At 54.4% G+C, this 13,587-nt stretch overlaps 1 protein-coding gene across 1 annotated transcript; it reads left to right on the forward strand.

The window, feature by feature from the left end:
* Positions 1-5,339: 5,339 nt before the first annotated feature.
* TUBB4A (tubulin beta 4A class IVa) lies at positions 5,340-12,851 on the forward strand. The gene is made up of 4 exons (XM_033196316.1): positions 5,340-5,763; positions 6,295-6,403; positions 6,521-6,631; positions 10,932-12,851. The coding sequence occupies exons 1-4, from the start codon at positions 5,707-5,709 to the stop codon at positions 11,987-11,989; spliced, it is 1,335 nt and encodes a 444-aa protein (XP_033052207.1). The 5' UTR covers positions 5,340-5,706; the 3' UTR covers positions 11,990-12,851.
* Positions 12,852-13,587: the final 736 nt, after the last annotated feature.

Genomic DNA, 13,587 nt, shown 5'->3' on the forward strand with positions numbered 1-13,587 from the left:
ATGAGCAAGATAAGAAAAGCATAGGGGCCGCAGCCGAGCGCAGTGGCTCACACTTGTAATCTCAGCACTTTGGGAGGCCGAGGCTAGTGGATCACCTGAGGTTGGGAGTTCGAAACCACCCCGACCAACATGGAGAAACCCCATCTCTACTAAAAATACAAAATTAGCCAGGTATGGTGGCACAAGCCTATAATCCCCGCTACTCAGGAAGGCTGAGGCAGGAGAATCGCTTGAACCCGTGAGGCAGAGGTTGCAGTGAGCTGGAGATCGCACCATTGCACTCCAGCCTGGGCAACAAGAGCGAAACTCCGTCTCAAAAAAATAAAAAATAAAAAAATTAAGTAGCATAAGGGGCCGGGCGCGGTGGCTCACGCCTGTAATCCCAACACTTTGGGAGGCCGAGGCGAGTGGATCACCTGAGGTCAGGAGCTTGAGATCAGCCTGGCCAACATGGTGAAACCCTGTCCCTATTAATCATACAAAAACTTGCCAAGGTCCGTGGCGCACACCTGTAATCTCAGCTATTCGGGAGGCTGAGGCAGGAGAATCGCTTGAACCCAGGAGGCAGAGGTTCCTGTGAGCTGAGATCATGCCACTGCACTCCAGCCTGGGCGACAAGAGCAAAACTCCATCTCCAAAAACAAGAAGTATAGATGGGGAGGGGTTTTGGAGGGTTTTTTAAAGGCACTGTTAGGTGTGGGTCAGTGAAACCTTAGGATGCCTTCAAGATTGTACTGGAGTTGTAAAGACTGCTAAGCCAAATTACTTTCCTATTGGAGCTATAATATGCAAGTAAATAAAAAATCATTTGCTGGTCAGGCGCAGTGGCTCACACCTATAATCCCAGCACTTTGGAAGCCAAGGCAGTGTCTCACGTGTCCGTGTGAAAAGACCACCAAACAGAGTTTGTGTGAGCAACAAGGCTATTAATTTCACCTGGGTGCAGGCGGGCTGAGTCCGAAAAAGGAGTCAGCAAAGGGCGGTGGATTATCATTGGTTCTTTTAGGTTTGGGCTAGGTGGTGGAGTTAAGAGCAATGTTTTGGGGACAGGGGGTGGATCTCACAAAGTACATTCTCAAGGGTGGGGGGATTTACAAAGAACCTTCTTAAGGGTGGGGGAGATGACAAAGTACAGTGATCAGTTAGGATGGGGCAGGAACAAATCACAGTGGTGGAATGTCATCAGTGAAGGCTATTTTCACTTCTTTTGTGGATCTTCAGTTACTTCAGGCCATCTGGATGGATACGTGCAGGTCACTGGGGATATGATGGCTTAGCTCGGACTCAGAGGCCTGACAGGCAGGAGGATCACTTGAGCCCAGGAGTTTGAGACCAGCCTGGGCAACTCAGCAAGACCCCATCTCTAAAAAAAATGCAAAAATTAGCCAGGCATGGTGGTGCCCACCTGTAGTCCCAGCTACTCGGGAGGCTGAGGTGGGGGGATCACCAGAGCCTGGGAGGTCAAGGCTGCAGTGAGATATGATCACACCACGGTACTCCAGCCTGTGCAACAGGGTGAAACTGTCTCAAAAAAAAAAAAAAAAAAATGGTGACCGAGTGCAGTGGCTCACGCCTGTAATCTCAGCACTTTGGGAGACAGAGGCAGGGGGATCACCTGAGGTTGGGAGTTCAAGACCAGCCTGACCAACATGGAGAAACCCTATCTCCACTAAAAATACAAAATTAGCCAGGCATGGTGATGCACGCCTGTAATCCCAGCTACTAGGGAGGCTGAGGCAGGAGAATTGCTTGAACCCAGGAGGCGAAGTTTGCAGTGAGCAGAGATCGCACCACTGCACTCCAGTCTGGGCAACAAGAGCGAAACGCCATCTCAAAAAAAAAAATGGCCTTGCTAAAGAAATAAAAACATACATACACACACACTAACTGAGTTGGGGGAGAGAGAGTATGTACATCACAGAAGCTAAGGGATCACCCCATCAAACCCACATAAGGTCTAGCCCCCCTGGAATTTATTCTGGCATCTAGTGTGAGCAAAGGGACTAACACAAATTTCCCCCGAAATCATTAACACAGGATTTCTCAGCCTCAACCCTGTTGACATGGGCCCCGCATCATTCTCTGGGGTGGGGCCGTCCTGTGCACTGAAGGGCTTTCAGCAGCACCTCTGGCCTCCACCCACTAGATGCCAGTAGTGCACACAGTCTCACACACACACCCGCCCCCATCTGGGTATGACAACCAAAAACATCTTCAGATATTGCCAAGTGTCCCCTGGGAGGGCAACATCACCACCCCCCGTGCCCCCCGCCCCTACACATGCACACACACACACACTGTTGAGAACCACTAGTCAAATTTAGTGGTCCTTGGGCAGGGCACAATGGCTTACACGTGTAACCCCAGCACTTTGGGAGGCTGAGGTGGGAGGATCGCTTGAGCTCAGGCGTTGGAGACCAGCCTGGGCAACACAGCAAGACACCATCTCTACAAAAAAATACAAAAATTAGCCAAGCATGGTGGTGCATGCCTGTAGTCCCAGCTACTTGGGAGGCTGAGGTGGGAGAACCACTTGAGCCCAGGAGTTTGAGGCTGCAGTGAGCCATGACCATGCCACTGCACTCCAGCCTGGATGACAGGGCAAGACCCTGTCTCAGAAAAAAAAAAAAAAAAAAAAAATTTGCCAGGTGCAGTGGCTCACGCCTGTAATCCCAGCACTTTGGGAGGCCAAGGCGGGCAGATCACGAGGTCAGGAGTTCGAGACCAGCCTGGCCAACATGGTGAAACCCCGTCTCTACTAAAAATACAAAATTAGCTGGGCATGGTGGTGCGTGCCTGTAATCCCAGCTACTGGGGCAGCTGAGCCAGGAGAATGGCTTGAACCCAGGAGGCTGAGGTTGCAGTGAGCCGAGATGGCACCACTGCACTCCAGCTTGGTGACAGAACAAGACTCTGTCTCAAAAAAAAAAAAAAAAAAATTAGTGGCCATGGCAAATGTGAGGTCCCAACCACATGGCCAAGATGGCTTACCCCACCCCCCACCAGCAATACACCAAAGTCCTTGAGTGGGGAAGTCAAGGACGGGAGGTGAGGAGGAGACTTCCTGGGAGGGTGGGACTGGAGGCTGTCCAAGGAAGCAGCCCCAGGAGGCCTGACCTTCACAGGAGAGGCAGCACAGGAAGTCCAGTCCAGCCTCTGATAATAGTTAGACTCGTGAAAGATACAATTTATTGTTGACTCTGTGGGAGGGGAGACTAGCACTATGTTCTTAACTGGGTCTTGCATCATCAGACCCTGGAGGGTGGGCCTTCTTCACCACCCCAACTTGCAAATGTGAAATTCAGACACAGAGAGGAGCACCAGGGCAAGGTCATATACCTAACGTTACAGGAAATGCAGAGGCAGGGCATATGGTGTGTAATAGATTATAATACTGAACACTGGAATAAAATATAATTCCAGTCTCACGCCTGGAATCCAGCACTTTGGGAGGCCAAGGCGGGCAGATCACGAGGTCAGGAGTTCGAGACCAGCCTGGCCAACATGGTGAAACCCCGTCTCTACTAAAAATACAAAAATTAGCTGGGCATGGTGGTGCGTGCCTGTAATCCCAGCTACTGGGGCAGCTGAGCCAGGAGAATGGCTTGAACCCAGGAGGCTGAGGTTGCAGTGAGCCGAGATGGCACCACTGCACTCCAGCTTGGTGACAGAACAAGACTCTGTCTCAAAAAAAAAAAAAAAAAAATTAGTGGCCATGGCAAATGTGAGGTCCCAACCACATGGCCAAGATGGCTTACCCCACCCCCCACCAGCAATACACCAAAGTCCTTGAGTGGGGAAGTCAAGGACGGGAGGTGAGGAGGAGACTTCCTGGGAGGGTGGGACTGGAGGCTGTCCAAGGAAGCAGCCCCAGGAGGCCTGACCTTCACAGGAGAGGCAGCACAGGAAGTCCAGTCCAGCCTCTGATAATAGTTAGACTCGTGAAAGATACAATTTATTGTTGACTCTGTGGGAGGGGAGACTAGCACTATGTTCTTAACTGGGTCTTGCATCATCAGACCCTGGAGGGTGGGCCTTCTTCACCACCCCAACTTGCAAATGTGAAATTCAGACACAGAGAGGAGCACCAGGGCAAGGTCATATACCTAACGTTACAGGAAATGCAGAGGCAGGGCATATGGTGTGTAATAGATTATAATACTGAACACTGGAATAAAATATAATTCCAGTCTCACGCCTGGAATCCCAGCACTTTGGGAGGCCGAGGTGGGAGGATCCCTTGAGCTCAGGAGTCGGAGACCAGCCTGGACAACATAGCGAGACCCCATCTCTACAAAAAATCTTGAAAATTAGCCAGGCGTGATGGCGTGCACCTGCAGTCCCAGCTATTTGGGAGGCTGAGGCGAGGGGATTGCTTGAGTCCAGGACATTGAGGCTGCAGTGAGCTCTAAGCATGCCACTGCACCACAGCCTAGGGGACAGAGCAAGACCCTGTCTCAAAATACATATGTATACACATATAGGCCAGGCGCAGTGGCTCACGCCTGTAATCCCAGCACTTTGGGAGGCAGAGGTGGGCAGATGGCCTGAGGTCAGGAGTTTGAGATCAGCCTGACCAACATGGAGAAACCTTGTCTCTACTAAAAATACAAAAAAATTAGCCGGGCGTGGTGGCACATGCCTGTAATCCCAGCTACTCGGGAGGCTGAGGCAGGAGAATCGCTTAAACCTGGGAGGCAGAGGTTGCAGAGAGCCGAGATCGCGCCATTGCACTCCAGCCTGGGCACCAAGAGTGAAACTCCATCTCAAAGAAAAAAAAACAGAAAAAGGATATAGATATAGATATAGATATAGATATAGATATAGATATAGATACAGATATAGATATAGATACAGATATAGATATATTATAATACTGGAGAGGAGTGGTGTTATTTTGGGAGAGCGAGGCAGCCTGGCGACTCACTATCCCCTCCCAATATGTAACCCAGCTGTCTCTCCTCCTTAGGCCAGGCTGGGGGTGACCCACCTGTGACGAGCTCAATGCCCAGTAGAGGTGTACCGGGGAGCCCACCAGCATCTGCACCCAGTCATGGGAGGAAATCGTGGTTTTACTATGCAGCTTTGGGACAAGCCCTCCGGGAACCAACCTGCAAACCATATCGCCGCTCCGGAGCCCCCAGCCCAGCCCCACTGGGAGGGCTCGCGGTTAATGCAAGGATTCTGGCGAATGCGGTCTAAATAGAATGAGAAGAGGGACTGCGGACCGAGAAACTGAGGCAAGGCCTGGGGCAGGAGGGTGGAGGCTAAGGGGGAGGGGCAGGACTTCTCAGATGCCTGTTTACCAGGCGCTCCCCTCCCTTCCTCCGCCCAATTTCTGCGGGTGGTCAAGCCTGGCTGGGGGCTGGGAAGGTGGAGACGGCACTGGTGGCGCCCTAAGGGGCCTCACCCACAAGGCAGGGGTCGGAGCACGTGGGGTCCCGGACGTCTCGAGGGGGGCCGCTGGGAAGGGAGGTCCCTGCACCACCTCCCCCCACCCCAGCCCCCTCTATCATCCCGGGGCGGGACCAAGGGGCGGAGCGGGAGGGTGACCGGCCGTGACGCGTGCCCCGCCCGCTCATATAGCTGCTCCCGGGGGCGCAGGGACCGTGCTCCGCCGTCTCCGCCGCATCTTCCACCCGCGCCGCCGCCGCAGCTCCCCGCGCTCGCGCCACCGCCGCCGCGTCCACCCTCAGCGCCACCGCCATGCGGGAGATCGTGCACCTGCAGGCCGGCCAGTGCGGCAACCAGATCGGGGCCAAGGTGCGCGGGGGACGGGGCCCGGGAAGGAGGCAGCGACCCCGGGGAGCGGCGCGGGGTCGGTCCCCGGAGCACCCCCCAACCTGGGAGCCTTTGGAGAGGAATGAGGTCCCCAGGAGGCCAGCGCGCCCCAGGGGCCGTGAGGGAAGGGTCGCGGGGTGGGGGTGGCAGGGCCAGGCTGGGAACAAAGAGGCTGCGGAGAGTGGGAGCCAGCCTTCTGTCCGCCTGTCACAGCTGGGCCCACAGCTGGGCCACTGTCCCATCCTCACGCACAAAGAACCCCCATGCCTCCCCCGGGCTGCAGCCTGGGTGCGCTGGCACCAGCCGGCCCCGCTGGGTGCTGACTCGGCTGCACCCCGCCCCCACCGCTCCTTCTTGCTGCCTCATCCTCGCCCCGACACCATGCCTCTAGGTCCCCCGTTCACCTTGCTGGGGGAGAGGTGGCAGCTAGGGAGGTAGTTGGGGGCTGGCGGTACTCTTCCGCCTGGCCACCGGCTTCCCCTCTCTCAACTCTTCGACCACCTCTCTCTCTAGTTTTGGGAGGTTATCAGTGACGAACATGGCATCGACCCCACAGGCACATACCATGGGGACAGTGACCTGCAACTGGAGAGGATCAATGTGTACTACAACGAGGCCACAGGTAGGGCGAAGGAGGCACCTTCCAGGTGGGGAGGGGCAGCTGGGAGGGAACAGGATGCTACCGGGCGCCTGTGGTTCCTGGCAGGCACCAAACTGCCCTCCATCTGTTTCCCTGCAGGAGGGAATTATGTCCCCAGAGCGGTGCTGGTGGACCTGGAACCCGGCACCATGGACTCCGTCCGTTCCGGCCCCTTCGGTCAGATCTTTCGGCCAGACAACTTCGTGTTTGGTGAGTCCCCCAGCAGGGAGCAGAGGCTGGAAAACCTCCTTATTCCTGCTAACACCACTGAGTCAACAGCCACCACCGGAGCCCACAGACCAGAGAGGGGTTGGACAGGGCACCAGCCACCAGCCCTGCATCTAGGGCTGTGATGGGGGACGCTCGGGCCACTGTGAGAGCCCTGGAGAGGGTGGATACAGAGAGGGGTTCAGGGAAGGCTTCCTGGAGGAGGTGGCATTTTAATTCAACAGTCTGAACCGGAACCAGACTGCCTGGGTGCACATCCCAATTCTGCCACTTCATGCATTCAACAAATGGTGAGCACTTACTGCATACCAGGCCCTGTTCTAGAAGTTGGAGATACAGGGAAGAATCAAATATAGACAGAGCTCCCTCTCTGCCCCAGTGCAGCTCACATTCTGGTGGAAGGTGATAGGCCACAAAGGAGATAAGTAAGTAAAGCTCGGTCAGGGGTTGATTCAGATGGATAACTTAGGATGGGCTCCTCAGCCTTTCTGGGCCTCAAAATCCTCTTTTTTTTTTTTTTTTTTTTTTTTTTCAGACAAAGTCTGTCTGTCCTGCTGTCACCCAGGCTAGAGTGCAGTGGCATGATCGCGGCTCACTGTCGCCTCCACCTCCGGGCACACGTGGTCCTCTTGCCTCAGTCTCCCAAGTAACTGGGACTACAGCGCACCACCACATCCAGCTAATTTTTTAGTCTTTGTAGAGAGGTGGATCTCTGTGTTGCCCAGGCTAGTCTCAAACTCCTGGACTCAAACGATCCACCCAACTCATTTGTGCTGGGATTACAAGCATGAGCCACTTTGCCCGGCCTCCTCGTCTTTAAAACAGGGATTTCACTGGGCATGGTGGCTCATGCCTGTAAACCCAGGACTTTGGGCTAAGTCAGGAGGAGAGCTTGAGGCCAGGAGTTCGAGGCCAGCCTGGGCACCATGGTGAGACCCCCCGTCTCTACAAAAAGAAAAAAAATTCTAATTAGCTGAGTGAGGTGGTATGCACCTGCAGCCACAGCTACTCGTGAGGCTAAGGTAGGAGGAGCACTTGAGCCTGGGAGGTCGAGGCTGCTGTGACCTATGATGGTGCCACTGCACTCCAGCCTGAACGATGGCATGAGACCCCACCTCTAAAAAAGATCAAATAAAACAGGGATTCTAAAATGCTAACTATTAGAATAGTGAGGCTTAGGGTGGGCACAGTGGCTCACACCTATAATCCCAGCACTTTGGGAGGCCGAGGTGGGTGGATCACCTGAGGTTGGGAGTTTGAGACCAGCCTGACCAACATGGAGAAACCCCGTCTCTACTAAAAATAAAAAATTAGCCAGGCATGGTGGCGGATGCCTGTAATCCCAGCTACTCGGGAGGCTGAGGCAGGAGAATTGCTTGTACCCAGGAGGCGGAGGTTGTGGTGAGCCAAGATCAGGACACTGCACTCCAGCCTGGGCGAGAGCGAAACTCCCTCTCCAAAAAAAAAAAAGTGAGGCCTAAAGCCTAAAAGAATTTAGAACAATGCCTGACACAGAGAAAGAGGTAAATAAGCATTTGTCATTGTTTTCATTACTATCTGCAGTCTAGAATGTGGGTAGGATTTGAAGTAGCCAAAGGGCATTGAAGGGAGGAAAGATGTTGAAGATAGAGGGAACAGCATATGTGAAGACAGTGAGGCGTCCACACCCTGGGACAATCCTTCCAGGGAAGCTTTCATGGCTCCAGCTGGCTGCATGTCCCTACCCTGGCCTCAGGCCCTGGCTCCACCCGCCTCCAATACTCCCAGCATCTAAGATGTGCTAAATGCAGGACCTGTCCTACCTCTCTGAATCTTTTCCTCAACTTCGCCTCTTGCTTCCATTTTACAGGTGAGAAAACAGGCACAGAGACAATAGGTCACATGCAGAAAGTCACACCGCAAGCCAGTGAGGCTGCCAGGAGCCAGAGGGTCTGACTACCAGGTCCACATTTTGTTTTGTTTTGTTTTTTGAGACGGAGTCTCCGTTGCCCAGGCTGGAGTGGGCAGTGGGAGTGCAGTGACGCAACCTCCACCTTCCCGATTCAAGCGATTCTCCTGCCTCCCGAGTAGCTGGGACTACAGGCACGTGCCACCACACCTAGCTAATTTTTTGTATTTTTAATAGAGACGGGGTTTCACCATGTTGGCCAGGCTAGTCTCGAACACCTGACCTCAGGTGATCCGCCTGCCTCTGCTTCCCAAAGTGCTGGGATTACAGGCGTGAGCAATCGCGTCCGGTCTGAGTCCACACTTTTAATGTTCCTCCCACCCCCTGGCCACCCAGAGACCATAGATTCTCTTGGCCCAACTGCAAGCCCTCTGTGGTTCTCCTGAAATCACTCACACCCTTTGGCCAATCTCATTTCATCTTGATTTCACCCAGCCATTTCCCAGGGACCTCTTATGGGTCACGGTCACAGAACTGCATCATTATGTTTTGAAATCTTCCAACAGATCAGGGAGCGGAAGTCACTCGTCCAAGGTCACACAGTTTGTCTTGTCAGTCCCGAGAAGCTGGAGTCCAAACCACCAGGCTGGGGAGGAGGAGGGTGGGGGTGACCAGAGGTGGCTTCTCTGAGGATGTGGCATTGAGCTGAGACCTGAAGGAGGTGAGGAAAAAGTCATGTGAATACCTGGTGGGAAAGCCTAGGCAGCTGGAGCGACTAGTGCAAAGGCCCCAGGGCAGGACCACACCTGGAAAGTTGGAGAAACAACTGCGGCTGAAGCAGAGTGAGGGAGGGGATGGGACAGGTCCAGCAGGGCCTTGTGGCCTGCAGGGAGGATTTGGGCTTTGACCCCAAGGCAGGTGGGAGCCCTGGAGGGCTGTATGCAGAGGAGGGACAGGACTTAACTCAGGTGCTCTCAGGTGTCGTCTTGTGGGTACTGTGGAAAGGACAGACTGGGGGATGAGGATAGGAGCCAGGGAACCAGGACAGAGGGAACTGAACTTATCCAGGAGGGCAATGCTGGAGCTGAACCAAGGTGGAGACAGACAAGGGATGAAAGAAAATGTTAGCTGTTCACAGTAATACTGGCCAACTTTCTTTTTTTTTTTCTTTCGAGACAGTCTCGCTCTGTCGCCCAGGCTGGAGTGCAATGGCGCTATCTCAGCTCACTGCAAGCTCCACCTTCCAGGTTCACGCCATTCTCCTGCCTCAGCCTCCTGAGTAGCTGGGACTACAGGCGCCCACCACCACATCTGGCTAATTTTTTTCTGTTGTTAGTAGAGAAGCGGTTTCACGTGTTAGCCAGGATGGTCTCGATCTCCTGACCTCATGATCTGCCAGCCTCAGCCTCCCAAAGTGCTGGGATTACAGGCGTGAGCCACCGCGCCTGGCCAATATTCTAATACTGATTCTTTTCCTCATGGAGCTTGCATTCCACAGTGAGCTTATAGACAACACGATTAACAAGAAAACACAGGCCAAGTATGGTGGCTCACGCCTGTAATTCCAGCACTTTGGGAGGCCATGGCAGGTGGCTTGCTCCAGCTCAGGAGTTCAAGACCAACCTGGGCAACATGCCAAAACCCCACCTCTACAAAAAAATAAAAATAAAAAAATTAGCCAGATCTGGTAGCATAAGCCTGTAGTCCCAGCTACTCAGAAGACTGAGGCAGGAGATCACTTGAACCTGGGAGATCAAGACTGCTGTGAGTCATGATTGCACCACTGTACTCCAGCCTGGGCAACATACCAAGACCTTGCCTGGAAATGATAATAATAATGTTAATTATTAATCTTTTTATTCTTGTTTATTTATTTTAGAGACAGGGTCTTCCTCTGGCTCCCAGGCTGGAGTGCAGTGGTGTGATCATAGCTCACTGCAGCCTCCAACTCCTGGGCTCAAGCAATCCTCCCACCTCGGCCTCCCAAAGTGTTGGGATTATAGGCTTGAGCCACCATGCCCAGTCCTGGTTTTTTGGTTTTTTTTGTTGTGGGGGGTGGGGGCAGGAGGGTGTTTTGTGTGTGTGTGTTTTTGAGATGGAGTCTCACTCCGTCGCCCAGGCAGGAGTGCAGTGGCTCGATCTCGGCTCACCGCAGCCTCCTCCCAGGTTCAAGCGTTTCTCTCGCCTCAGCCTCCCGAGTAGCTGGGACTACAGGCCCCTGCCACAACACCTGGCTAATTGTTATTATTTTTGATAGCTACTAGTATTCAACTGCTAGAATACTAGTAGTAGGAATACAACTACTAGTATTCCTCCAGGTGGTGGAGAGACAGGGTGGAGGGTGGGGGCTCCCCATAACTGCCTGCGCTTTGTCCCCTCCCCTTCCCTCTCCAGGCCAATCCGGAGCCGGCAACAACTGGGCAAAGGGGCACTACACGGAGGGCGCGGAGCTGGTGGACGCTGTCCTGGATGTAGTCCGGAAGGAGGCCGAGAGCTGCGACTGCCTTCAGGGCTTCCAGCTGACCCACTCGCTGGGAGGTGGCACGGGGTCTGGGATGGGCACGCTGCTCATCAGTAAGATCCGCGAGGAATTCCCGGACCGCATCATGAACACCTTCAGTGTGGTGCCCTCGCCCAAAGTGTCGGACACGGTGGTGGAGCCCTACAACGCCACGCTGTCCGTGCACCAGCTGGTGGAGAATACGGATGAGACCTACTGCATCGATAACGAGGCGCTCTACGACATCTGCTTCCGCACCCTCAAGCTGACCACCCCCACCTACGGGGACCTCAACCACCTGGTGTCGGCCACCATGAGCGGGGTCACCACCTGCCTGCGCTTCCCGGGCCAGCTGAACGCCGACCTGCGCAAGCTGGCCGTCAACATGGTCCCCTTTCCTCGCCTGCACTTCTTCATGCCCGGCTTCGCGCCCCTGACCAGCCGGGGCAGCCAGCAGTACCGGGCCCTGACGGTGCCTGAGCTCACCCAGCAGATGTTCGATGCCAAGAACATGATGGCCGCGTGCGATCCGCGCCACGGCCGCTACCTGACTGTGGCCGCGGTGTTCCGGGGCCGCATGTCCATGAAGGAGGTGGATGAGCAGATGCTGAGCGTGCAGAGCAAGAACAGCAGCTACTTCGTGGAGTGGATCCCCAACAACGTGAAGACGGCCGTGTGCGACATCCCGCCCCGCGGCCTGAAGATGGCCGCGACCTTCATCGGCAACAGCACGGCCATCCAGGAGCTGTTCAAGCGCATCTCCGAGCAGTTCACGGCCATGTTCCGGCGCAAGGCCTTCCTGCACTGGTACACAGGCGAGGGCATGGACGAGATGGAGTTCACTGAGGCCGAGAGCAACATGAATGACCTGGTATCTGAGTACCAGCAGTACCAGGATGCCACTGCCGAGGAGGGCGAGTTCGAGGAGGAGGCGGAGGAGGAGGTGGCCTAGGCTGCTCCCATGGCTTCCCATCTTTTCCCTTGAGGCTTCTGACCTTTGAACCCCCAGATCCCCCACCTCTGAGCCCTGGGGCCCCACTTTCCCTCCAAGCCTGACTCCCCCCGACCCTAAGACTTGGCCCTGACCCTAACAATACCTTTGGAGCTCGCTTTACTTCTGGCTACTTCATCTCCAACCCTGGCTCCCCTTTGACCCTTAGCCCTAATTTATCTTTGACCTTCTTGAGCTCTTCCAACCTTGACATTCCCAGGAGGAGCCCCGCTTCACCCTTCTGACTCTGGGAACGCGCCTTTAACTTTGCGGGTCCTCCTTCACCCCGACCTCTGCTTCACCTTTGACCCCTGCCCCCCATGAATCCCATTTTACCTGTAGACTTAGAAGTTCTGGTTTATGTTTGACCCCTCCCTCTGAGCTGCACTTCACCTCTGACCTTGCCTTCACCTTTAACCCCGTCACCTGAGCCCCAGCTCCTACCTCTGACCTCAACTTCTCTTTGACCTCTGAATCCCCTCTGACCCCAGCTTCTCTTTCACCCCCATGAGTCCCATTTTACCTCTACACCTGTAAGTCCTGGTTTGCACTGGACCCCTTCCTCCGAGCTGCAGTTCACCTTTGAACTTGCCTCACCTTTCACTCCCCACAGCCCCAGCTCCTACCTCTGACCCCAGCTTCTCCTGGCTCCCACCGGCCCCATATGCATCCTCCCTGCCTCACTCCCCTTAGCCCCTGCCGACCTTAGCTTATCTGGGAGAGAAACAAGGCCCGGTGCCTGTGAAGAAGAGAGGTTGCCCCTGCCCTCCCTTCCCGCTTCCCTGCCTTGCCCTCAATAAATGTAATTGATTGTTGTCCTGGATGTTTCTGCCGAATTCCTCTTGCCTCTCTTACAGCAAATGCCGGCTCTTCTCTACAGGATGGAGGAGGGTACCGATGACATCTCATCTCTGGGTGGGGAGGGATCAGACAGGCCAGGCTAGGCCACCCACTAATGCTGAGGTGTTGACTAAGCCATTTGCCCTCTCTGAGCCTCAGTCTTCCCACCTGTAAAATGGGATCATGCGTTTATTCCCCCAGGATCCTCTCACAGCTGTTACAGGAATAGGGTCCCAATCCAGACCCCAAGAGAGGGTTCTTGGACCTTACACAAAAAATAATTCAGGGCAAGTCCATAAAGTAAAAGCACATTTATTAAGAAAGTAAAGGAGCCGGGCACAGTGGCTCACACCTGTAATCCAACACTTTGGGAGGCCGAAGCAGGCGGATCACCTGAGGACAGGGGAGACCAACCTGATCAACACGGCAAAACCCCATCTCTACTAAAAATTAAAAAATTCGCCAGGTGGTGGGCGCTTGTAGTCTCAGGTACTCCAGAGACTGAGGCAGGAGAATCGCTTGAACCTGGGAGGCAGAGGGGTTGCAGTGAGCCAAGATCACGCCAGTGCACTCCTGCCTGGCAACAGAGTGACACTCCATCTCAAAAATAATAAAGGAGCCAGGTGCGGCGGCTCACACCTGTAACCCCAACACTTTGGAAGGCTGAGGTGGGCGGATCACCTGAGGCCAGGAGAGACCAGCCTGATCAACATGGTGAA

The sequence above is a fragment of the Trachypithecus francoisi genome, unplaced genomic scaffold (assembly GCF_009764315.1).
Source record: "Trachypithecus francoisi isolate TF-2019V2 unplaced genomic scaffold, Tfra_2.0 Lachesis_group5, whole genome shotgun sequence".
In the NCBI taxonomy this organism is placed as follows: Eukaryota; Metazoa; Chordata; class Mammalia; order Primates; family Cercopithecidae; genus Trachypithecus; species Trachypithecus francoisi.

Bases quoted from the DNA above. Each gene is read 5' to 3' on its own strand.
- TUBB4A (XM_033196316.1), top strand. From the start codon at position 5,707: ATGCGGGAGATCGTGCACCTGCAGGCCGGCCAGTGCGGCAACCAGATC. The intron at 6,404-6,520 runs GTAGGGCGAAGG...GTTTCCCTGCAG, and splicing joins GTACTACAACGAGGCCACAG to GAGGGAATTATGTCCCCAGA. The intron at 6,632-10,931 runs GTGAGTCCCCCA...TTCCCTCTCCAG, and splicing joins GCCAGACAACTTCGTGTTTG to GCCAATCCGGAGCCGGCAAC.